Source organism: Carcharhinus amblyrhynchos, chromosome 22 (assembly GCF_965287045.1).
Source record: "Carcharhinus amblyrhynchos chromosome 22, sCarAmb.v2.hapA, whole genome shotgun sequence".
Taxonomy (NCBI): domain Eukaryota; kingdom Metazoa; phylum Chordata; class Chondrichthyes; order Carcharhiniformes; family Carcharhinidae; genus Carcharhinus; species Carcharhinus amblyrhynchos.
The window spans coordinates 6,363,769-6,390,382 of NC_137345.1; the positions used below are offsets into that span (position 1 = coordinate 6,363,769).

Sequence of the window (26,614 nt, forward strand, 5' to 3'; positions counted from 1 at the left end):
ACATCAAATCATCAGACTGCTGAATCCCAAATAAACTTCAGCCCAACTTGTCTCCCTTCTTCCTCCAGAAGGCTCTCATTTATGCAGGGTGACTGTCAGATGCCAATAATAATAGAGATGACTTCTCTATATGACTATGTGAGCAATGCGGGAATTGTCACTCAATCTTGTCGACAGCTGACTTCCACCCACATGCACAATTTTGCAGGGATCACTAGAGAATGATTAGGAAGAGATGTCCAAGTTATAATTCCCCTCTCTCAAGCTTAGTGCTATTTCAAATCTAGTGCATACCATGTGCAGCTGAGATGTACCCCCAGAGAGACCTGGTATATCTTTAAAGGAATTTGACCGAAGAGCCTGTTGTGACTCACTCATCATGGAGCGAAAGGGGCTTTTTCTTCAAATTGGTGAACATACACGTTGACAACACAGTAAAGCAACCACAATAGCTGAAAGTCAGATATCATCTAAACTGCAACTGGACAAAAATTGCCCTGGGAAAGGGTGCTTACTGACCTTTGAGGCGAAACAGAATCATTCATCATGGCCTATCACATTTCACAGCTATCAGTGAAGCCTGAATGCACCAATGCTGTTGTCTTAGGAATGAGATCAAATATGTTGACATGGCTACCATAACATGTAAACCACTTTTCTCCTAAATGCAACATGCATGCTGTGGGAACTGGGATAAATAAAAGGGGAGAGGAGAAGAAAGTTTGCTGGGGCATTTGAAATTCATGACTAGCAGACACCCATTTCCTTGTTTGTCAAGCCAAAATACATCAACTTTAAGAAGCTAGATACCTGTATCGTTCTTCTTGCAAACACTGCGTCATGTAGGCATAGTCTCTTTGTAGCTGCCCTTTCAAGTCTTCCATTGCGTCCTCCAGATGTGATTGGCTTTCCTTAATTTCACGAAGTTCATCCAGGATAGTATCGAAATTGTTATGATGGCTGTCCAGTGTATTCGATTTAGGGCTCCCCATGCCTCCAGCCCCCGCCCCAGAGTTACTCCCACCTGCAGAACCAGATGTTGCACTGGAGCATTCATCCTCACTTCCATACTTGGGGCTTGACACTAGTGTAGCACTCCCGCTCAGAGTCCTGGTGGTCTCTTCCTGATGTGACTCATCCAGCGTGTCTTTCAAGTGAGCGATGTTGTCAGCACTGCCAAACTTGTTTCGTATCAGACTGGCAAACTCCCGTGGTTTGGAGACTACTGCTGTGTGAGTGACTTGAGAGAGACCAGACAGGCCTCCCTTCACACCTTCCACCACACCTCCACCAAATCCACTGATGCCAGCTCGGACATTGGCACCCACATCCTTCAGACCTTGCTGCATGTCCCGTAGAACATCCTTTGGCTGTCTCGAAAGACCATTTTGTTCAATCTCTGTAAAAGTTCATCAAAAAATTATGAATGAAACAATGATTGTACAATCTAGCCTTTTCAATTTTTTAAATACACAATGACTCATGTATGCTCCCTTGTCCTCATTTAGATCCTCACATATTCTACTACAAGTGAAGAGACATACACCTGCTCCCTGACATTCAATAATCTCATACTGCCTGCATCTATCGGTACCATCTAACGCAGCTTTGTAATTTTCCACAACCGCAACAAGCCTCTCTCATTAGACATCAGAATCATAGCTGAAAATCATTCTTCCCTGCTGCCAGACTTTTGAATGGACCTACGTGCATTAACTTGATCTTTCTCTACACCATAGCTATGACAATGACACTACATTCTGCACACTCTCCTTTCCTTCTCTATGAACAGTATGCTTTGGCTGTTTAGCACAAAAAACAATACTTTTCACTGTGTACTAATACATGTGAAATAATAAATCAAATCAAAGGTAATCCAGAATCACAGTAAACAAAACCACAGGTAGCATTCCATTTTAAATGAGACAAATAACACAAAAGGAACTTGGCACATATGAGGCCAAAAAGTTATCCGTTCACTTAGTTTTAACTTTTCTTTATCTCCCAAATCATTTTAATTCTGTGGCTGATGCCTAGTTGCAATTCCACAGAGGGCTGACAGGCGGCGCTCAGCATACAGCTAACGACTTGTTCAATTGGCCATTTCGTGTACAAGATTAGATTGTAAAACTATTTTGTTGCTCTCAACTGACAATTGCATATAGGGTCTCTGCCATAAGGATCAATGCGTTCAACTGGGAACAGAATCCCCTGCCTTCAAATGATGCTAGCAATCTTAGCTCCGATGCAAATAGTGATGCCCCAGCTGCAGCTCGAACCCTAACTCAAAATAGACCGAGGATTAAAACTCAAATCTTCTGTGCCTTGTGCCATTCTCCCATGAGACTAAAGTCGGATTTATCCCTTCAGTTTCCAGAGCAGAAGGTTCATACACCTTAGACTGCAGATTACATGAATAACATACATCTTGTTTCTCATCAACAAAATTGTTCAAATGAATTTCAGGTTTTCAAACTTAATGCCTCCCACCTTCAACAGTACTTACTTAAATTTAAGTGGCCATTAGATTTCAAATGACTTAAACCTTAAATATTAATGGTGAACATGCCAGGGGCAAAAGTATTTTTCTGTCAAACTCAATCAGTACAGCCAGAGCTCTGCAAATCAAAGTTAATGGGCCCCATTGAATGCTTTCCTTCCAGAGATCAGACAATTTAAATTTAAGTTTATTTCTTCGTCACAAGTCGGTTTACATTAATACTGCATTGAAGTTACTGTGAAAACCCCCGTGGCACCACATTCTGGTGCCTGTTCAGGTACACTGAGGGAGAATTTAGCATGACCAATGCACCTAACCAGCACATCTTTCAGACTGTGGGAGGAAACCGGAGCACCTGGCGAAAACCTACGTGGACACAGGGAGAACATGCATACTCTGCACAGACAGTGACCTAGCCAGGTGAGAGACTCCACCTATGCCCAGAGGAACATTTCAGGATAAGCTCTTCTCGATCTCCAAAAATAATCATGCCACATATCTGAAATTTGACTCTTGCATTTAGACTATTCAAATCTCTTCCACTGATCTCTGTAGTTATCATGCTGCTCATTCTTTTTCCAGCAGGGGTGGGAACCATTTGTTCTTCCAAACGACATCAAAAATATTTATTACTCTAATTTTGAGTTACATTTCTGAAGCAATTAACTATCTAACCTTTTTGAAATGTAGTATTGTTGGGACTGTTAGTCCAAAAAGAAACTTTTTTTTCTATCTACTCTAAATGGAAAATTTTCAGAAAATTTAAAACTGTCCAATTCCAATAAATTCCTAACCCCAGTTTCCATTTCTCCATTTCATTTTCTATTTTGGGTGGGGGAATTTATCAACACCCACAACTTTGTGGAAATAGAAATCGAAAGAAATTAGTGTGACGAAAACAAAACATGGCTGAAAATGATTTTGAGCAGAACTGGTCCATCCTATTAATCTGAACACCAGTTCTTGTATCAAGTAGCCTTCTGGGTTGCAAGGATATGTTTTCTTGTCACCATGTCCTCAGCACAGCACATAAAAAGACTGCAAACAAAGAATTGCATGCAGCTGCATCAGTTGTTTGTACCCGACAGATGAGAATAATCGCACAGGCAATCGGACCTTCATAGAAACCAGCTGGTCCAATAAAGCCCTTGAAATCAGAATGCCCTCACTTGGATTTCTGGTCTATGCTGAGTTAGGTGATCTTGCCCAGTGTACATTAGGCGCAACAGCTTTGGTATCCGAGAGGTGAATGGCAATTAAATCAGCTCAGGTTCCCATTCCGACTTGCTAACGTGACCCTTTGAGGAATGTCTACCTGTACAAACATGGAGCGAGGACTACTTTAAACTCAGTTCACAGTCCCCCATGTTCAAACAGATAGCCAATACTCACTGCAAAGGCCAACATGAAGAGTTGCCATTTGAGCAAGACATCGGAAATCAGCAAGACACAAAAATACCCCAGTTTGAGTTAGCATCTTTATTCAAGATGAAAAAGGAAGAAAAAAATTATAAAGCAGTGTTATTCAGATGTAACAGACAGAAAATTCTGGAACAGCACATAGCAAGTTTCAGCACTTTGAGTTGTTAGCTCTAATTTCCAAAACCAATCGTGTTTTGCTAATGTCTTTACTCAGATGCAGGTGGTTCAAAGATGGTCCAGAATAGATTGATCTTTCTTGATAAAACCTCCTAGAATCCTGAACTGAGATTAGCCAGAAAAGTCTGAATGATCCATTTCCACCATCAATTATCTTCAGAAAAACATTTACAACTGCAAGTAAATCAGAACCCAGTATTCAGTGTGGGAGTTGCTGAGCAAACTGGAGCTAGTGTTCTTACTCATACTTGCTCCTTGACCCAATTTCCCAGGTACTTACTAAGATAGTGAGGTCATCAGTCTGGGCAGTCTGCGATACAGAACTGCTGAATTAATGTCCCACCATTGCCACCCAAATTAAAAATATTTCTCTCTCAATTATCCTTCTGTGTTAAAAGTCAAACTAAACAAGCTATGGTAGACTTGTCATGTCCTCTACATTGATCAGTGGCTCATTCTGGCAAATCCATGCATGCAAACTTAGGGAAAGGAATGATTTGGCTAATCAGTATTGTCCCAGACATCAGGGAAAGCCTGCTGACATCTACTGCTTGGGCCCACAGATGAAGAATTACTATTTCAGTGAGCACTGGGACAACAATATTGTAAATGTGAATCACATTTTCAGAATAGCAAGTGAGAGAATTGGTAGGGCAAAAACGTAAACAAACTAATTATAACAAAGTTTCCTATTTAGTTTAAAAATCAACAACATGCCCATCTTTAAGTGAACAGTTACCAAGATTAACCCTTGCACCTATCCCACCCCCACATAATGGCTCTTAGCAGAATATATCACCATTACTGACAATTCTAGTTCTCAATGTTACCTTTCAGTTTTCTGTGGTAGTGTTCTAGCTTCTTGTGCAGCTGTGCGATTGTTTGTGCCGATTTCTGATTTTTCTTCTCAAAGACCTGCTTGATACGGGAGGCTTGCTGTTTATCTGCATTGTTAGCCAGCTTCAAATATTCTGCTACATTATCATCCCGTGCAGTTTGCTCAATTTTTATTTGCTCTGTGATTTTCAAGATCTTCTGGTGAAGGTGGTCTATGGCGGCTTTCGTCTTATGAGGATCTGGGGTCCCATCAGGCACATCAAGGCTGATGTTGGAGTCTGAGCCCCCATGGCTGGTGTTCGCTGGCAAACTAAGTGTACTCACATCTCCCTTTTCAAGCTGAAAGATGTAGAGAAAGTAAACTTTGTTAATGCAACTTTTAACATAAACATTCTTTTCCTCTTACAAATTCCTCTAGTCTTCTCTTGAAAGTGCTGACTCATGGCAGAGTACAACTCCTCAGGCTCCTGCGGCTTAGCCAGCTACCACTGCCATTCAATTGTGAGCTTATTACACTGAGTATCAGCAGGGAAGTGAACATCAGGGGCAAGTCTGATGCTTGTTGCATGTTGAGTGTCCATACAAACATTTTCCAGCAGGGGTCACTGAACTGCAATCAAGGGCAGGAATCCAGACTGCTTTTGGTCCCCATAAATGATTGTGCTGAAACTGATCTCTGCCAGTAGCACAAAATGGACTGTCAGTAATTTGGTAGAGTTTTCATTTACACCATATTCAATTTTTTTTATTGTTTAAAGTGTAGAGTAGGAAGTCAATTCACTATGAAACTGTCATACATCACTAACGAACATCAATTTCACCCCCACTAAGTCGACTGCAATATCCCCTCACTGCTGTTCTAGCACAAATTAAGGACTGACCCTGTGACTTCTGTGATAACAAAAGGCAAAAGTGAATGCTAGTATATACAGAAACATAAAACTGAAGAAATACTAATAGATTGAGTGAACAAAGCAGACAATAGATTGCAATGTTCGTAAGTGTGAGGTTATCCATTGTGGTCTTCGAAAGGATGGAGCAGGGTAAATGACGAAAAGCTAGAAACAGTGACGCTCCAAAGAGGACATGGATGACTGAAATGTTAAAAAGAGGTTAAAAAATCTAAAGCACTAATGGAATGGGTTAGAATACAAGGTCCTGCTACATCAATATGTAGCCTAGATTTAGATCACATCTTGGACAGAAGACTCGCTAACTGATAGAAAGTGGAGACTCAAGATAAATGGGTCTTTTTCTGGTTGGCAAGGTATACCTAATGGGGTGCCACAGGGTTCAGTCCTTGGGCCCAACGATTTACAACCTATATTGAGGAATAGAAGGTATTATTGCCAAATTTGCAGATAACACGAACATAGGTGTGAAGTAAGTTCCAATGAGAACAAAGAACAATAATCAGCCCGTGAAACAGGCCCTTTGGCCCAACGAGCCCGCGCCGCCATCTCAACACCACCAGTCCCCCTACTCCACCCACGACCCCTGTCTAATGTTTTATGGCCATCCAGACTGAGGGAATCTGATTTAAGGACAACTTATTCCTGCCAATCAGCCTAACAGCACATCTTTGGGGTGTGGGAGGAAACCGGAGCACCCAGAGAAAACCCACGCAAGCACAGGGAGAATGCGCAAACTCCCACAGACACCGGCCCAAATCCACGTGTCTGCACAGCAATCAGCGATAGTCACTGAGCTGTCGTCTTGCCCAGTATCTGGTCCAGTTTAGGCACACTAACGACATGAAGCACTAGGCCAATCTCGAACAACCAAGAGCAGCCCCAGTACGACCCATCGCGTGTATGCCCCTCGTTGGACACGAGGTGGACCGACTTAAAACCTGTGAATGAAAAGAGAAAAAACATTATTATCATACCATATCCATTTACATTACCAGGGATGCCCCAATGCTAATGACCCTTATTTAAAACAATCTCCTATATCCGCCCATCTCCATTCCAGTCATGTGCCTGTCTAAGTTACTCTTAAATGACTCTAGCCTGTTTGCCTCCACCACCTTACTTGGCACAGCATTCCAAACCCCCACTACCCTCCATGTGAAAAACCTCCCTCTAATATCTGTGTTGTACCTCTCCCCCCTCACCTTAAGTCCGTGGCCCCTTGTCCTACGTGTCTCTATCATAGGAAATAGCTTACCTCTGTTTACTCTATCTATACCCTTCATAATCTTATATACCTCGATGAGATTCCCCCCTCAGTCGGCGTCTTTCAAGGGAAAAGAGCCCCAATTTCTGAAATCTTTCCTCATACCCCAGTCCTTCCATACCAGGCAACATCCTGGTAAACCTCCTCTCTACTCTCTCCAGAGTCTCCACGTCCTTCCGTTAGTAAGGCGACCAGAACTGGACGCAGTACTCCAAATGCAGCCTAACCAACGTTCTGTACAACTGCAACTTTAGACTCCAGCTCTTATATTCTACACCCCTTCCTATAAAGGCTAACATACCATAGGCTTTCTTCACCACACTCTCCACTGGCACTGCCACCTTCAAAGACTTGTGCACTTGCACCCCCAGGTCTCGCTGCGATTCTACACTCCTTACGGGCTTACCCTTTACCATATAACTCCCCCCTACATTATTCCGGCCAAAATGCATCACCTCACATTTATCCGGATTAAACTCCATTTGCCATGTATCTGCCCAATCAACCAGCCTATCAATATCCCGCTGTATTGCCCGACACTGCTCCTCACTGCCCGCCAATCCAGCCATCTTGGTGTGATCAGCAAATCTGCTGATCACACCACCTACTCCCTCTTCCAAATCACTTATATACACTACAAAGAGAAGAGGTCCCAGTACTGAGCCCTGCGGCACACCACTAGTGACAGACCACCAGCTAGAAAAAGACCCCTCCACTACAACTCTCTGACTCCTCTTCGCAAGCCAGTTCTCTACGCATCTAGATACCTGACCACATATCCCATGAGCTTTAATCTTCTGTACCAACCTACCATGAGGGACTTTGTCAAACGCCTTACTGAAATCCATATTGACGACTTCAACGGCCCGTCCTTCGTCGACCGTTTTTGTCACCTCCTCAAAGAATTCTATCAGATTCGTAAGGCAAGACTTCCCCTTTACAAAGCCATGCTGCGTATCCTTAATCAGATCGCAACGCTCTAAGTGCGCATAAATCCTATCCCTAAGGATCCTCTCCATCAACTTACCTACCACTGACGTTAAGCTCACCGGCCTATAGTTACCTGGGCTATCCCTCCTACGCTTTTTAAACAACGGTACCACGTTCGCTATCCTCCAGTCCTCTGGGACCTCACCTGTGTCCAAAGAAGAGACAAAGATTTCGTCAGAGGCCCAGCAATCTCATCCCTTGCCTCTCTAAGCAGTCTAGGATAAATGCAATCGGGCCCTGGAGATTTATCAGTTTTAATGCCATCTAAAAGCCCTAACACTTCTTCCCTCGTAATCGATAGATCTTTCAATTGGTCTACCGCTCCCTCAATGACCGTACCAGACATCAAGCCCCTCTCCTTCGTGAATACCGACGCAAAGTATTCATTCAGGATCTCCCCCATTCCCTCTGCCTCTAAGCACAATTCCCCACGTCTGTCCCTGAGAGGGCCGATTTTACCCCTAGCCACCCTTTTGTTCTTAAGATAGGAGTAAAACGCCTTTGGATTCTCCTTAACCCTACCTGCCAAAGCCATCTCATGCCCCCTCTTTGCTCTCCTAACTCCCCGTTTGAGATCCCTCCTACTCTCTCTGTATTCCTCCAATACTCTCTCCGTTCCCAGCTGCTTAGACCTGACATATGCCTCTCGTTTCCTCCTAACCAGGTCTTCTATACCTCTAGTAATCCACGGTTCCCTAATCCTACCTTTCCCATCCTTTCTCCTAACCGGCACGTGCCTTTCCTGCGCTCTTTGCAGTTTTCCCTCAAAAGACTCCCACATGCCTAACGTGGTCTTGTCTTCCAACAGCCTATCCCAGTCTGTATCCCTAAGCTCCTGCCTAATCCGGCTGTATCTAGCCGTCCCCCAATTTAGCATCCTCCCCTAAGTACATATGAAATTTATAAACGGACAGAGATAAGTTAGGTGAGTGGGCCAAAACGTGGATAAGTGAGCTTATCCATTTTGGTTTAAAAAAATGGTAAGGCAATTTATCTAAATGGAAAGAGACTTCAGGGTGCTTTGAAGCAAAAGGATCTGGGTGTCCTTGTGCATGAGTCACACAAAACTGGTCTGCAGGTACAGTAGGTAATAAGCAAAGCAAATGGAACTTGGCATTTATAGCTGAAGGTATAAGGAGTATAAAAGTCAGGATGTGTTGCTGCAACTACACAAGCCATTGCTAAGACCGCACCTGGAGTACTATGGTCTCCTAGTTTTGGTCTCCTTATTTAAGGAAGAATGTAGTAGCACTAGAAGCAGTTCAAAGGAGATTCACTAGGTTGATTCCAGAAATGAAGGGTTTGTCTTATGAAGAAATTGAACAGGTTAGGCCTATGCTTTTTGGAGTTTAGAAAAATAAGAGGAGAACTAATTGAAATGTACATGATGAAAAAAGGAGTTGTCAAAGTAGGCACAGAACACATGCTGCTTCTTGTGGGCAATCTTGAACAAGAGATCACAGTCTTAGGCTAAGAGGTAGCAGATTTAAATCAGAGATGAGGAGAAACTACTTCTCTCAAAGGGTCGTAAATCTATGGAATTCACTACTCCAGAGTGTGGAGAATGCCGGAGCATTGAGTAAATTTGAGCAAGTAACGATTTTTAACTAATAATGAGTTGAAGGGTTCTGGAGAATAGCGAAGTTGAGGCCAAGACAAAATCATCCATGATCCTATTCAATGACAGAGCAGGCATGAGAGGCTGAATTACCCTACTCCTGTTTTGACTACTTCTGTTATCATGTTCAATTCCGGGCACCATACCTGAGAAAGAATTAACTGACCTTGGGAGGAGTGCAATATAGATTGATCAGAATGATAGCCAGACTCCAAGGTTTGAAGTGCAAGGAAAGAATATACAAACTACGGTTGTATTCCTTCGGAATTACAACAGTAATAAGACTTCAATCAAAGTTTTCAAGATAGTGACATGAACTGATAGGGTGATTAGAGATAAATTATTTCAGCTGATTGGAGGTTCTAAAACTGAGACACAGCCGAAAATTCAGGCCTTTCAGCAATGTTAGGAAACGCTGCTACATGCAAAAGATCAGAACAAGTTTAGAAATCTTCCACAAATGGCAGCTGATGCTGGGCCTCTGCTCATTTCAAAATCTGAAATTGATAGACTTTTATCATCTAAAGCTATTAAGGTATAAGGATTGGGCTTTGCAATTAGGTCACAGGTCAATCATGATCTCATTGATGGGAGGAGGATCAGGCTCAAGAAGCCGGCATTTAGGCCTACATTTCTCTCTGTATTCTTATCCCCATAGTTCACACAAACCGAAATGTTTCAACCTGATTAACAAACCTTAGAAAAACCCCTCACAAATGGTTTGCCAAGCTTGGCATTCATGGACTTGCAGAATTTCCAAGTTATGCACAAGCATGCTGCGACATCAACCTGTGAAGGAAACCTACAGCTCATACCAGTCTATTTTTTTTTGCTGCCACTTCACTTACGAACTGTGATTACATGACAGTCGAACCATGCGTTTCTTTTTCCCTTCTTCCCCCCTTCCAACCTCCACTACCAACACCCCAGTCATTGATAAATCAAGTATGGAATTCAGGGGAAATTTCTTTGCCCAGAGAACAGCAAGAATGTAGAAGTAGTTACCACATGGAATGGTTCAGGTGAATAGCACTGAGGCACTGAAGAGGAAGTTAGATTAGCAACTGTTAAAGGAATCAAAATGTATGCTGTTGGAGTTAGACAAAGTTTGGTGGGAGGATACTTGTGTGAACAGTAGGACTAGAGGGCACAGCCTCAAGATAAGGGGGGGGGGGGGTTTAGAACGGAGTTGAGGAGGAACTTCTTCACTCAAAGGGTGGTGAATCTCCAGAATTCTCTGCCCGTTGAAGTGGTGGAGGCTGCCTCGCTAAATATTTTTAAGACGCGGGTTGATGGGGATTAAGGGTTATGGGGAGAGGGCGGGAATGTGGAACTGAAACGCGGCAGATCAGCCATGATCTTATTGAATGGTGGGGCAGGCTCGAGGGGCTAGATGGCCTACTCCTGCTCCTATTTCTTATGTTCTTATGAAGTATAAACACCAACATTGACGAGCTGAGCTGAATAGCACCTTTCTATGCTTTAGATTTTATTTAATTCTGTGTAAAGAGTTGTTCCCTAACATCAGTCCTGATCATGACTTTTTACCAATTTGCACATCATTATATCTTGCAGTCAACAGTTTAACTCCAAATAGTGCTCGACATCAACAGTTCCTCTTCCTCCTTGTCTCTGTTTATATATCCTCTAGAGACCCCTTCTCATTCGATTGCATGCAAAATTGGACAGCTAAAGTTTTTATAACATTTCCTCATGATAATCCTGCACTATTCAAATTCTGATCTGAAAGCTTCAAAGTGTTGGGCTACTCATCCAGTGGTGGGCTATAGAGTCAGTGGCAAATTAAGCTCAGCATCCTTTTATATTGCTACTAAGCCTATATAAAAGCCTACCTTTTATATTGCTGTTCCTTTTATATTGCTACTAAGCAAGAATGCCAGTATTTTTCCCTTAGAGAAGAATAAGCCATGTGCTCTTAAAATTACGACTGTGGCTTTCAGATGAGGCAAATTCAAGGTAAGTAACAGGGCCTAAGTTACAATGTCTAAAGACAGAAGTAACTTCCATTTATATTGAAACTTACTATTGTGCCCTCAAGGCTCCCTTATCACAGCACAACCAATAGATAAGCTTTAAAAGGCAGACGAATGCACAGCCAGTTTACACAAAGGTCCCAACAGCAGCTGAACAACCAAGTACCTGATTTTGATGGTACAAATCAAGCGTTTTTATTAAAATCAGGCTAGGAAATGTACGCAACATTGTTGAGTCATAAACAGGCATTTGTTTTTCGTTTAAGAAAAACAAATCTAAATTATATTTTCAAAAAGAATGTTAGCCCTCAAAAACTTAAAATAAAACAGAAAAAAAAGCACTTTGGAACAGGAAAAGGCCAGTCAGCTCAAAAGCTATTTTTGCATCACTTCAACTTTATTAACCTCTTCTTTACATATCCCAGGATTCTGTTCTCCACCAACAATACATCCAGTTGCCAAATCTCACATACATTAGCAATGGGGACAATTGGACAGTGAGGGGAACCCAGCATTTCCACTGATGGTCACTGCCCAGTGACTCCTCTTAGAAAATACACCAGTGGATACGACAAGTCTCTTGAAATGCTTGTGATCAATTGTGGCCTCACCATGAGAATACAGAATGATCATTTGGGCAAAGTGCCAGAAATTACCAATGGCATGGAATGATGCTTCAGAAACAGTGACCAGCAAGAGGGAGAAAAAAACTTGAACCACACCCTGGCAACTTTACTCATTTGAAAATAACAGGAGTAATATATATTTTTATGTGAGCAATTGCACAGCAGTTCGTTTCATGAGGGAAAAAATATCATTGCTGACCTCTCAACTGACTTGACAGCAAAACATTTTTTTGTCTAAGCCAATGGGAAAAAAATGATAACAAAAATGCAGCTAACTGTACAAAACATTTGACTGGATGAAATATGGTAAAAACAATAAAACTTGAACTCATACAGTACCTTTCACAACTACTGGACCTCTGAAAGCATTTTACAGCCAATGAAAAATGTCATTACGTAGGAAACATGGCAACCTATTTGCACACAACAAGCTCTAGCAAAACAGCAATGATCTGTTTCAGTGATGTTGACCAAGGGATAAATATTAGCTTGGACACCAGGGACAACTCCCTGCTTCTCTTCAAAATAAACCAATGGGATCTTTTACATCTGCCTGAGGGAACAAGTGGGGTCTCAGATCAATGACTAATCTGTCAGCACCTGTTGACTGGTACATTACGGTAGAAATGCTGCACTGAGTGCTAGTCCTGATTTTCTTAAGTCTCAGAATTCAGAAATGGACTTGAACTCATTCAATCCTGTGACTCAAAGGGGCAAGTACAGTACTAACAATCATAGTTGATGCCCATGACAGATGGGAGTGCAAGTATGAGAAAAGTGCATCACTCTCTGGTCTCTGCAAAATTAGAATTGGTCTTTATGTGGACTCAGGTCTGCACTGGAGCAAACAGCTGTGGCACTACTGTTGACTCGTCATCAGTAAATGTTCACTATTTGACATTCATACAGTCCAAAGATTCATGCCTTGATATCATGGGCATAGACACCACAAATCTGATCAATAGGTCTCAGGAGTTCTGGAAACCAGTGACAAATGGAATGGACAAATCCAGAAAATTGGATCACAAAGCGTGAAAATTACAAATCATGGATAAGTTTCCCTTTGGTTATGATCCCAGCAGAGTGAACCCAATATGCTGGAAACATGGCAGAATAAAAACACCTTGTCATCTGGACTCAAAACGTCAGCACTTTTCGCTTCTTACAGATACTGCCAGACCTGCTGAGATTTTCCAGCATTTTCTCTTTTGGTTTCAGATTCCAGCATTGCAGTAATTTGCTTTCATTTCAACAACAGGTTGCTGCTTCAGGCAAGGCAATGTTTTACTGTAGATGTCACAATCAAAACCAATTATATCTTCATTGACTAATTGAATACAAATCTACCAACCAGGAAGTTTATGTAATTTAAAACTGATAATGTGAATGAAATATCAAAGACCAAAAAAAAGACGAAAAATAAGAATTCTTCAGCACTTCGCTCAAGTACCATATTTTGTTTTCCATTCAAAAACACTACAACATGCTTGCATTGAGATCAACTAATTAATTTTCACTTCAGTATCTCCACAATTGAACGTAAATTCTCTTACATGATTTAATGGGTGCTTTAAAAACATTTTGCAAAATTAACAGTTGAAATTTCTAGGCACTGAAAGAGGCCCTAAAAATTTGCAGAAATTTCGAAATGTAACTAACAAAAGTAGCAATGTTGTAGAAACGTAGATGCCAAGAGAGCATTCTTTTAGCACAAGTGTTTCCTGAAACAGCAGAGGCTGCTGTAATCCTCAGGCAGTTCCTACATCGTCCAGAGAATTCAGCACCAAGAGTTACTGTACCTTCAGTTTCTTGCCGTGAAATTTCTTTTTCCTCATGATCAGAGAAAGTTGGTGGTGTACATACTCTTAAGATCAGCGGGGAGTGGTGGTGAACTGGTCAGTATGGCTCAAGACACAGCATGCCTATCATTAATAGAGTATGCAGCACAGCTGCATCACTGATTACAGACTAAGATCCACCCTTCAAGTCAGAATGGCTTCTTTCTCATACCTAATTATTTAACCACAGTGTATAGATCTTTTCTCTCGTACATAAACAGGAGAAATTGAATAATTGATGTGAAAATGCAGGAGGTGGAAACCACACTGAACGCTGTACAAAAACAGCTGAAATTAGTTGAACTTCCTAATATCCAGATCACAAGTTCGATAAATGATTCATGTTAAATGCAAAAAGTGGTTGCATCAGAAGTGGTTTCCTCTTCTATTTTGCTGACTTTCAACTGTTTTCATAACGTGTGCCACTTTATGCAAATGAAGTAATGAAACTTCAAATGGCCCATACAACTTGAAGCATCACCAAGTTTATTGTCAGCACAGACAGTTTTTTTTAATGCAAGCTCTAAGGTAAGGCTTCAAAAAGGTTCATGTTACTGTATCGCTTTACACTGATGCTGTGCTTTAAAAGGATGTTTTTCTTTTGCTTATTGTGATTGTGACAGGATACTGAGGATTCGTCTGTGTTCTCACGTAGAAATGTTGCACCATGAGGAGGCTGATGCAATCATTGCAAATTTCTGTGAACAAGACGATATCTCTGATACTCTCCTATTGTCCGTAGTATAGTTAACTGGGAGTCTTGAAGGTGCTTTAATAGTGTAATATATTCAATTGCTTAAATGATGCTGAATACATCCATGGTATACCCAAGTCCAAGACCTTTAGGACAGCATTCTTCTCATTTGTTCATGTCGTGGTGAGCCACCTTCTTGAATCGCTTTAGTACGCCTGACATATGTACACCTACAGCATTTCTAGGAAGGGAGTACCAGGATTTTGACTCAGCAAGAGTGGGGGAACATGCATCATTGCTCCAAGTCAGGATTGTGTGCAGTTTGCAGGTGGTGGTGTTCCCATGTGTCTGCTGCCCTGTTTTTCTGGATGGTACAGGTTGCAGATTTGGACAGTGCTATCGATGGAAGCTTAATCAGCTTCTGCAGAACATCTTTTACATAGTACAGTGTACTGGTTGTGAGGCAGTAAATGTTTAAAGTCCTGATCAAGTAGACACCTTGGCCCAAGATGGTGTTGAGCTTCTGGACTATTGGCTCATCCAAGCAAATGCAGAGGATTTCTTGACACTCATGATTTGTGCCTTGTAGTTGGAGGGGCTTTGGGGAGTCAGAAGGCAAGTTATTTCCTGCAGAATTCACAAAATATGATATAAGTGCTGTGGCTAAAGAATATTCTTCTCATCCAGTCAAGTTCTTGAAGTTGTACAAGACATTGGTAAGGCCACATTTGGAATACCGTACATAGTTCTGGTCACCCTATTATAGAAAGGATATTATTAAACTAGAAAGAGTACAATAGAGATTTACTAGGATGCTGCTGGGACTTGATGGTTTGAGTTATATGGGGAGGCTGGATAGACTGGAACATTTTTCCCCTGGAGTGCAGAAGGCTTAAGGGGTGATCTTATAGAGGTCTGTAAAATAATCAGTGGCACATATCAGCTAGATAGTCAATATTGTTTCCCAAAGGTAGGGGAGTCTAAAACTAGAGGGCATAGGTTTAAGGTGAGAGGCGAGAGATACAAAAGTGTCCAGAGAAGCAACTTTTTCCACACAGAGGGTGGTGTCTGGAACAAGCTGCCAAAGGTGGTAGTAGAGTTTCATGGGCCAAATGTGGGAAATTGGGATTATCTTAGGGATTAAAAAAGGGCAGCATGGACAAGTTGGGCCGAAGGGTCTGTTTCCATGCTGTCAACCTCGATGACTCTGAGTTGCTGGTCAGAGGTAGATCCGAGCATGTTGACGGTGAGCAAGAGCAATTTACCATATTGTTGAGCAGGCACTATGTTTCTAATTTTTTTTAAAAAGGTTGTGCACAAAAATATGCAATACTGACCTCTTTAAGCTTTCACAGAGGTAATAATGATACCCAGCTCCGTCCCCTTCCAGAGGCCTTGGAATAAGTCAGTAGTAATACTTTTTTAAAATTTGTTTCTAATACCCATTTTTGGGTCAGGCTTCACTTTTTTCAGCTAAATATCAAGATATCAGCCATTATCTTCAGCACAGTGATCAACTCTGCACCCTCACCCTCCCGAGCCATTTTCTCAGGCTGAACCAGACTGATGGCAACTTTTGCATCCCATTCATCCTGGGACTAAGCATCTGACCCAAACTTTTCTCCACCATACAAAGTTGCAGCTACTTACACCTTTGTAACATTATCCGCATTTACCCTTTGCTCGTCCGCCTACTCTGAAACCCTCATCCCTGCCCCAAATTGGGCCATTTTGACTTGCTTCTGGTCATCCACCCATTCTTAACCCTTGAAAAATTTCAGCTCACCCAAATCTTTGTTAACGTATCTTATCCCACACTCAAGCCAATTCGTCTTGCTACCTATAAATATTCCTGGACTCACAATGTCTTAAATTTAAAACCTTCATCCTTGCATTTAAATCCCTTCTAGACCATGCCCTTCTCTTTCATTGAGGCCTCACACTCTAACATAAGCAAAACACAAAAGCCTTGTTATTTGCAGAAAATTTTGTATAGTTTGTTACGGAATTTTTAAAAATATTTTTACGAAGTGTGTTTTGAGCCAAAAGATTGAGAATGAACACAAAATTATAGCACAGGAAAGGCCGTTTGGCCACCCAAGACTGCACTGAACACATTGCCCAACTGAACTAAAACCCCCTAACCTTCCAGGGACGAAACACCAGGACTTCAAGCTCAAACTTCAAGCTGGATTGCTGACAGCTTCATTACTGCCATTGAGTATTATTTGAGAGTGCTAAACACAGATTATCCCACTCATGCCTCCAGTTCAGAAGCTTGTGGGTTCAAACCCTGCCTAGAGTTTGAACTTATAACCTGAGCTTGTTCAGCAGTGCAGTACCGAGGCAGTGATAAAATTGTTCAAAGTATCACTTCCATGGAGATGTTAAACGGAGGAGCTTTGACAAAGGATCATCTGGACTCGAAACGACAGCTCTTTTCTCTCCTTACAAATGCTGCCAGACCTGCTGAGATGTTCTAGTCTTTTCTCATTAGGTTTCAGATTCCAGCGTCCGCAGTAATTTGCTTTTAGCCAGTGTTAAACTGAGGTTTTGCTTGCCTGTTCAAGTGGATCTTAAAAATTCCAAAACACTACTGAAAGAGCAACAGGAGGATTGTCTTTGCTCGCCTGCTACTCCTAAAAACAGACATTCATTCATAAGTTGTTTGAGAGATTTTTCTTTGTGTAAAAGAGTTTCCTCATTTGTTCAATTAATAATCAGTGCACTCCAAACTAATTTACTGTTAATTAAATGCTCTGCAATGTTGGAGAAATGTCATAAAATACTGCATAAATGGTTTTCCTCCAACATGACGCACCAGTAACACATACAAATATACAAAATAGGTGCAGAAGTAGGCCATTTGGCCCCTCCAGCCTGCTCAACCATTCAATACAGTTAAGGCTGCTCTGTGTTTCAAATTCCACATTCCCATAAAATGAACTGCTTGAACCTTTAATGTGAGAATTGTGTGAACACCGAGGGGAAAGAATAGACAGAGAAAAAAAATATACATTTCTGAAACCGCTAAATAGAAAGCGCATGATGGGTATGACTGGTTAAATGCCTCCAGCTGCCCAGATTATTTACTGGCTTCGTTCATTGGATAATTATTACAGCTCTTTGCTCGTTAAGACAGCTTCTAATTATACAATGAACGTAATATAGATAAACAAACAATGAACAGCTTTTCCCCATTTCTGAAGTTATTTATTCCTTGCTGAGCGTTAACGCAGTAGGCATTTGCACCAGCATGATATCTTGCCCAAATGGCCAACCATTGACTGTGAGCCTAAACCTAAGTATCAACTACTTATGCAATTACAGAAAGCATCATAGGTAGCAAGACTTACTGGATACAGCCCTAGGATAGGAACCATGGATTATGTGCTCACCCGTTATAACCTACAATCAAATTAGTTCAATTGTGTCCCTCCAAAAGTGGCTTCAAAATACACCAAGAGTTAAATCTGGTCCCTTTCTGTATTCCTCAGCTACTCTAGCTTTGTGGTGACATGTAATAGTTCATTTAAAAAAAAAACAAAAGATCACTTAGCAAAAATGCATGGAAGCCTTATTGATATTTTTCAGTTAATTATGTTTCAGTTTCAATTTCGTGAATAGTTGATGGGCAGTCAACATTTTCTGACCAGGAATAGCTGATCACAGAAGTGAAACATGGGCTTCTGCAAATTTCAGTGTCATATTGCACAGTTAAGCACAAATTATTGCCAAGAAAAACATTTTATAACTGACACATTAAACAGCAATTAATCATTTGCGTAGACTGTACATTAGTTCCTGTTTTTAAAGGATTGAGGCAGAGTGATAACTGTTTCACATACAGTAAATACAATATTAGGAACTAATTAACAAGAGAAGCTGAAAACCTGGCAACCTTACTAAGGAATAATAAGTGCTGGAAACACACCAGAGGCCTCAAATCTAAGATAAAAGAAGCAGCTTAACCTTTTGTCAGAATAATTCTGATGGAACACCATGTTTTAGAATACTTGAGCCCCCATCATTCCGTTGACAAGTGAAATATAGTTTATATCGCAAATAACGTACCATGTTTCAGATGCAGTCTTATTATCAGAACATAAATGGTCTTCATTCTAATTCAATTTCAATACTAAATTCAGTATTATTAATATCCATATATTAATTAATATTGATTTAATATGTAATCAATATTAAATTCAGTGTTAATTTAATATTGATTACATATTAAATATTTAATTAATATTTGGATTTTATATAGCAGTTACAATATTTATCCATTTCCTTAAGTACATCCATCATTCACAGAAGCCTTGAAAATCCACACACAATAAAAGATAATCACCGTGTAATTTCTACTCTCGGTCTCTGCTGTTCAAGAGCTTCTATTTCCAACCATGAAGAAATTTTCCAAGACAAGTCCTAACGTGAACAATCCCTTCCCTCTGCACAAAACTAAAACGTTTCAGATAAAAGAACAGCCTTCAGAAAATGTGAAAGTAGAAGAGGATTAAATGCCAGGTCAGCAGCTTTCCTGCACCTCTTCGCCAAAAAGAAAAATCCAGTTTTGCAATTATTTTCAGAGCACTGGAATGTGGAATTTTCAATCGTACTAACGTAAAAGATCCTACAAATTTGAAATTCACGTACAGAGTGTTTCAAAGATAATTCTTTGACAAATATCACAATCACACTGCTTGGGCTAGGAACGGATAGCAAACAGGTTCAGTGAAGAAGCTTTTTGATGGATTATCCTGGCTCTTTTTGATGGGTTACCCGGATTCTTGTTTATGCCAACACCCTTCGATGTGCACTTAAGACCTGGATTTTGTTTTAAGCCCTTGATCAGCCTGAGAGAACCTGCACCATCATTTCATGTCCACTGCTCATGCAGGGAAATAGTAAAGCTCTGTACGCCTGCTTGTCAAAAATACCTTTCCATTTTACAACCCTACGGGCAGTGTAAACTAGCATGGGGAAAATGGCCATGAGGACCACAAAATAAAAAATCAAGTTGAATTCTCAATGTTTCATTCAACCACTCAACATATACTTTCCTTCTTCAAGATTTATAGCAATAACTACAAGTTTAAAAATATACACATGAAATCTGGTTTTACCGTATTGCTGTGAAAAGCAAGAACATTGACTGCATCCAGGTGAAATTGATCTGTTGTTGGTGATACCACTTCATCGCCTGGCATGGCTTATTGACTGAAAAGCCACTTTTCACTTCCTGTTTTTGTCCTTTTTCTACCTCCTAAGGAGGGTTCTTTGCAGAGATAAGCAGATCAACTTCAGGAAGCCAGTGTACTGCTCTTCTTGCTGCCCATGAAAGCATCTTATGCTATTCTTTAGTCATATCACTTAGCATGAAATAGAACTAGGAGCTGCTTTGAACTTGATTTATCTATTATCTTCAAGGGTTGGCTTGTAACTTCAAATGAATATGAAGGTTGATGTTTAATGCATTTGATTTGTTTTATAAAACCTGCACATCATTAAAGGCAACAGCAGCAGTGCTTTGTAATGATTAATGCTCTGAGTTGAACATCTACATTTCTCTGAGCTTCCTCCTGTGTTCTACTCCCCTGTCAAATTCAGCTTCACTTTAGTGGTTCAGACCAAGAGCCTGCAGTATGGAACATCTCTCTCGGGAGCTGCACTACTTAGACTTCTGTGCAGATGGATGCAAAGGCTGCTGACAGAAATAGCTACAGCACATATTTTAACATTACAAAATAAGGATGGTATGAGGTTTGTATGTCAGTGCAGAATTTAAAAGAAGCATTCAGTAGACTTGAAATCAAAGGGAAAAGTGATTTTATGTTTTGGTCAGATATTTCAATCATTTAAATTCATATTTAGTTTACTGCTTAAGGGACTTTTTTTAATGTCTTCTGTCTGCTCTGATTTAAAATATCTAACAGAAAAATTCCATTCTGCTGTCAAATATTTAAACTAAAAAAAACCCATCAACAAACATGTTTTATTCCTCCTGAAAATGGAATTAATGAGTTATTATACTCTGTCCTTTCTTTTGTTCTTTCATGGAATGTGAGAATGTCACTAAATCTTTGACACTAGATTTTTTTTTGCATTAAATCTTCACCCCCAAAATCCAAACATATCCAAATTTACAAAATCATCTTGGATTCATTCAGCATTGCTCATCAATGATATCAAATCCCAGCAGAAGAAAACAGCTGCATTGAAATTTAATACTTCATGGGGCACGCTACATTTCTTTTTTCAATTTGCATTAAATTTCAAAGTCCAAGTCTCTTAATTGCTCTCTCTTTAGGTACCATGCCCTCAGAAACATTGGTGGCAAAGGATTTCCCTGTTTTGGCGCATCATGATTTGCCATTACCTTCTGCAGTTCCTGATCAGAAGACTCTCCCACTCTTACTGCCTCCCATAAGCAGATAAGAAGGATTTTAGTTGATCACCAACCTGTTTGGCCATCAAAAACTAAGTGGAATTCGAATCAGGGCAACGCAGAGAGTTTTTTAAAATTCTTTCAAAGGGTGTGGACATCACCAGCTAGACCAGCATCTATTACCCACCCCGAACAGGTTTTAAGTCTGTCCGCCTTGTTGTCCAACGAGGGGCATACACACGATGGGTCATACGTGGGCTGCTCTTGAATGTTCGAGTGTGGCCTAGTGCTTCATGTCGTTAGTGTGTGCTTAAACTGGACCAGGTGCTGGGCAACACGACAGCTCAGTGACTATCACTGTTTGCTGTGCAGACACATGGATTTGGGCCAGTGTCTGTTGGAGTTTGCGCATTCTCCGGGTGCTCCGGTTTCCTCCCACACCCCAAAGATGTGCTATTAGGCTGATTGGAAGTAATAAATTAGTTTCCCTCAATGTGGATTGCCATAAAACAATAGACAAGGGTCATGGATGGAGGGGGGGACTGGTAATGTTAAAATGGTGGCGCGGGCTCATTGGGCCGAAGGGGCCTGTTTCCCAGGCTGTTTTTGTTCTTTGTTCTTTACTGCCCTGACAGCTGGCTTTTTGAGCCTTTGCAGTCCACAGTGCTGTTGGGAAGAGAATTCCAGGATTCTGACCTAATGATACTGAAGGAATGGCAATATAGTCAAGTCAGGATGGTGTATGGTTTGAAGGGGAACTTGCAGATGGTGTTGTTCCCATGCATCTGCGGCCATTCCAGGTGGTGATAGTCATGGATTTGGAAGGTGCTGTCAAAGAGGCCATGGTGAATTGCTGCAGTACATCATGTCGATGGTACACACTACTACCACTGTGCATTAGCGGTGAAGCGTTGAAGATGGTGGATGGGGTGCCAATGAAGGGCGCTGCTTTGTCTGGCTGATATTGAGTTTCGCGTGTCATTGGAGCTATATTCATTCACACCTTGGAGATGACGTACAGGTTTTGGGGAGTTGGGAGGCAAGTCCAAAGACATGCAGTTTAGGTGGATTGGCCATGGTAAGTTGCTCCTTCATGTCCTAAAATGTGCAGGTTAGATGGTAAATGTGTGGTGTTATGGGGAAAAGGCCTGGATAAGATGTCAAAATCTGTACAGAACAGTTGGGCCAAATGGCCTCCTTCTGCACATTAGGGATTTTATGATTCTATGAGTTACAGGCTGCAGAATTCCCTGTTCTTATATCCACAGTATTGATATGGCTGGTTTCAGTTCAGTTTCTGGTCAGTGACAACCCTAGGATATTGAGAATGGAGAATTTAGCAATGGTAATGCCACTAAATATTATGGGGAGATGGCCAGATCCTCTCTTTTGAAGATGGTCATTACCAAAGTAGAGCGAACATTACCGACACTTATCAGTGCAAGCTGAATGTTGTCCACGTCTTGCTGAATATGAGCACCGACTGTTTCAGTATCTGAGGAGTCCTGAACGGTGCTGAACAGCAAAGATACCCACTTCTGACCATAAGGTGGAAGTAAGGTCATTGATGAAACAGCTGAAGATGGTTGGGAATAGGATACTACTTTGAGGAAATTCCTACAGTGATGTCCTGGTACTGAGATGTTTGACCTCCAACAACCAGCATCTTCTTCTATGTTAGGTATGACTTGAACCTACGGGGAGATTCACGCTCCCCTTATTCCCACTGACTTCACTTTTGCTTGGGCTCCTTGTTGCCATATTCAGTCTGTGACAGAGAACCCTGTCACCAGCCTTTGGATGGATTAAAAGCTCACAATTGACATTTTTTATTTTACTTAGCTTGTTTGTCTTGTTCACCGTTGCGCTGTCCGTTACTTACAAGTTTCTTGTGCGAGGACCCAAGCCAACTGAAGGCAACTAGGGCTAGCGATATTGTGTCCGTCCCGAAGTCACACACGCTCAGATATTAGTGCTTGGGAAATTCCATGGTCGTGGGTATTTCCCAAAGTACTTTATTAAGTTATGATGCCATTATAGTCATGTTTAGATTTATTCTGTCTTTTTGTGCATCAAAATCCAGATCGTTAGCTTGCACACGATCATAACGATGTATGTGATTTGAAGCATTTATTGCACTTGTGTGTTTTGGACGAGGGGCAGTTAGGAGTTCATATTTGTAAAGCCATACTGTGTTTGGTTAATTGTCAATTAGGTCCATCAATATACCTGTGGTAGAATGTAAATAATCTTATTTTTTCCCTTTTTCATGGTATATTTTTGCATTTTGTTTGCACTGGGAATTGGAATATAAATATACACCTTTGCATGAAGATGTCATTGGGTGATTTGCCATCATCAATACATATTTATTTAGCCTACTTTTGGGCCGCATTATCCCCATCCAAGCCTGAGGGATGGTGATGTCAAGGGCATGTAATGGCTACCACTGAGCTATAAGACCTCCAAGTCAAAGTCATTACTGTCAATTAAATACAGTAATATTCCAACACCAAGACACCCTGCCTCCATCAACATTGATATGGCTGCTCTTCTTTGTTTTACATCCTTCTCTCAATTTCTTCAGCATTCACGGGTTTCAACCAGAATTCCAATGGTTTTAAGCTTAATTAGTAGTCTTTTTACATGGAACTTTTTAAAATGTATTTTGGAAAGTTTAAGTACAGTAGCAAAAGGTTTTACCATAGGACATGCAAATGTCACTTGCAAGAAAGACGGTCAGGCAGGAGTACGTTCGGAAGCTGTTTGATTGTTGTTTACTGATATGCCATTGTACAACTTACCTAAAATTGCTGTATTTAGTCAGTTCCATTATTTACACAGAACTGAAGATAGATTTATGGGCCTAGATTTGCTGTCAGTTGTGTCATCCTTTCTGAATTTGAGCACCACATTAGCCTGTTTCAAATCTACTGGAAACTTAGAAACATTCAGAAAGTCCCTCAACGATAGTCAAATTTCCCTTCTAGTTTCTTCCACATGATGGGATAAGTACCATCTGATAAATTTGGATTTAAGCTTTTTTTTGAACAACTTACTGTACTCAGCCTGACTCAGGCTCCTGCTCAAAACGGAGACAACTGCTTTCTGAAATCGGATCGAGCCTCCTCAAACAAGTAACAAACGAAAGCCTTAACCGTTTCCTTCCATTAATCTCTTTTCCATGTAATATATTTGCTATTTCATGTCACAGCTAAGGTGAGGTTATTAGCACAGAACGCAACTGTAGAATATCCCAACAGGGGAGCAAATGAAAATATCTGAATTGGTCTCAATGCCTTAAAAGGAAGACCATTTTACCCAGATCTATCACCCCCGCCCAATCCTGTAACCCCACACATTTAATATGGCCAATCCCCCACAACCTGCACACCTTCGGACTTTAGAAAGAAACTTGTGCATCTGAAGGAAACACACGCAGCCAAGAAAATGTGTAAACTCCATGCTGATATTCTGCAACCAAACCCAGGTTTGTGGCACTGAAAGGCAGCAGTACTATCACTGTACCACCCCGTTACTGTGATTAGCTTTCAATTCCAGATTTATTAATTGAATCTAAATTCTACAAACAGTCATGGTGGGATTTAAGTCTTGTCGCCAGACCATTAGCCTAGGCCTCTGGATTATCAGTCTAGGGGCATTGCCAAAGCACCACCACTGGGCAGCATGGTGACACAGTGGTTTAGCACTGCTGCCTCACAGCTCCAGGGAGCCAGGTTAGATTCCCCAGCTTGGGTTGCTGCATGTGTGGAGTCTGCACGTTCTCTCCATGGGTTCTTCCAAGTGCTCCCGTTTCCCCAAAAAATGTATTGGTTAAATGCATTGGCCATGCTAAACTCTCCATAAATGTACCCTCACAGCTGTAAAGAGTGTGGTAACCAGGGAATTTTCATAGATTAATACTGCAGTGAAGTTACTAAGTCTACTTGTAACTAATAAGTAAACTTCAACGCTCATCTCAGCTTCCGAGTTCAAATGGACACTGACCTCCTGGGAATCCAAATACAAGAAGCCTCGCAACTTAGAGAGAACAGTCTGCTTTTACAAGATTTCGACACCAGCTAAAGCATCAATTAATCCAACTGATTAATTGATGCTTTAATCCAAACAATTAATCCCAGAAACCATAGGTCTGCTGCCAAAAACTGAAATAATTCTAGACTATAAACCTAGTTTTTTCTTCATCTACATTTGTGAGAAACACGTCATGGTTTTAACCTCTGGGCAACTTTGTGATAAATAACTGTCTTTATTTTCGCACTCAGGAGTTTGCTGCTGAAACAATTCAAATGGGGACAAATAAACTTGTAGTAAACAAAATACACTGACCTCATGCAAAGTTGAGCTCACAGACAATAATAAAACAGACAAATTCTACCCAAGGCAAAAGGAGAAGTATAATTAAGACACAGGCAAAGTTGACTTGGGAAATACAGTATTCCAACATACACTAAATATTGGCTCAATTGCAATATTCAAAAGAAAACTGGGTCATTTTATGATGTTATAAAAATCATTGAGGGATATGGATTATCAGGTAGCAAAATGATCAAAAGATCAGGCTTTGATTAATGAAGCACGTGGGTTAAACCGATGGATGTTTCTTGTTTGGATATGTTTGTTGTATTAACTCAGGCTGAGCTCAGCTAACTTTTTTTTAATTGTTACGAACTACATTGAAACGATATCACTCTACACAATCCTCATCATCACACTTGATTCACAAACGGTCTTGCCTTCAGAACCTCTGATGAGCAAATGAACATCAGCTGCTTGCCTGAGCATCCATTCTTCTGTGAACTTTGTAGACAAGTGCTGCCAAGCAAGTGAAGTGCAGAGGCCATCACTTGAACTCAATCCTATTGTCACTGTACTTATGCATATACACAGTTTACTAAGATTACCTGAAAATGATGCAAAGATCAGTGCCATCTTTTCGCAACTCCCATTTAACGGAGAAGCTTTACACATTGCCGAGGCAACATGGTGGAAGATATTGGCAACTGAACATATGGGGAATTTCACCATAAAGTTAATGCCTTGCACAGGATTCCACAATGCTGCGTCTGCACACTGTTCAACTGGAACTAGTGAATCCAATTCATGGTCCCAATGTCTTTCTTGTAGGGGCTGTGAAACTAAAAGGGCATGTTTCTTGAAATGTGCATTTTTTTAATTCAATCGTGAGGCATAGGCATTGCTGGCTGGCCAGCATTTATTGCCCATTCTTAGTTGCCAGAGGGCTGTTGAGAGTCAACCACATGGTTGTGGCCAGACCAATGAAGGGCAGCAGATTTCCTTCCTTATTAAGCATGAGTGAACCAGGTGGGT

The 26,614-nt window shown here is 41.0% G+C and overlaps 1 protein-coding gene across 2 annotated transcripts in view; it reads right to left on the reverse strand.

The window, feature by feature from the left end:
- Window positions 1–26,614, reverse strand: part of tmcc2 (transmembrane and coiled-coil domain family 2) — a 131,544-nt gene that overhangs the window by 17,886 nt on the left and 87,044 nt on the right. For both annotated transcript variants that reach the window (XM_080209747.1, XM_080209748.1), the window contains 2 exons: window positions 4,930–5,275; window positions 811–1,399 (listed from right to left, as the gene is read on the reverse strand). In XM_080209747.1, coding sequence (XP_080065873.1) covers window positions 811–1,399; window positions 4,930–5,275 — 935 coding nt within the window. The remainder of the gene's footprint in view (window positions 1–810; window positions 1,400–4,929; window positions 5,276–26,614) is intronic.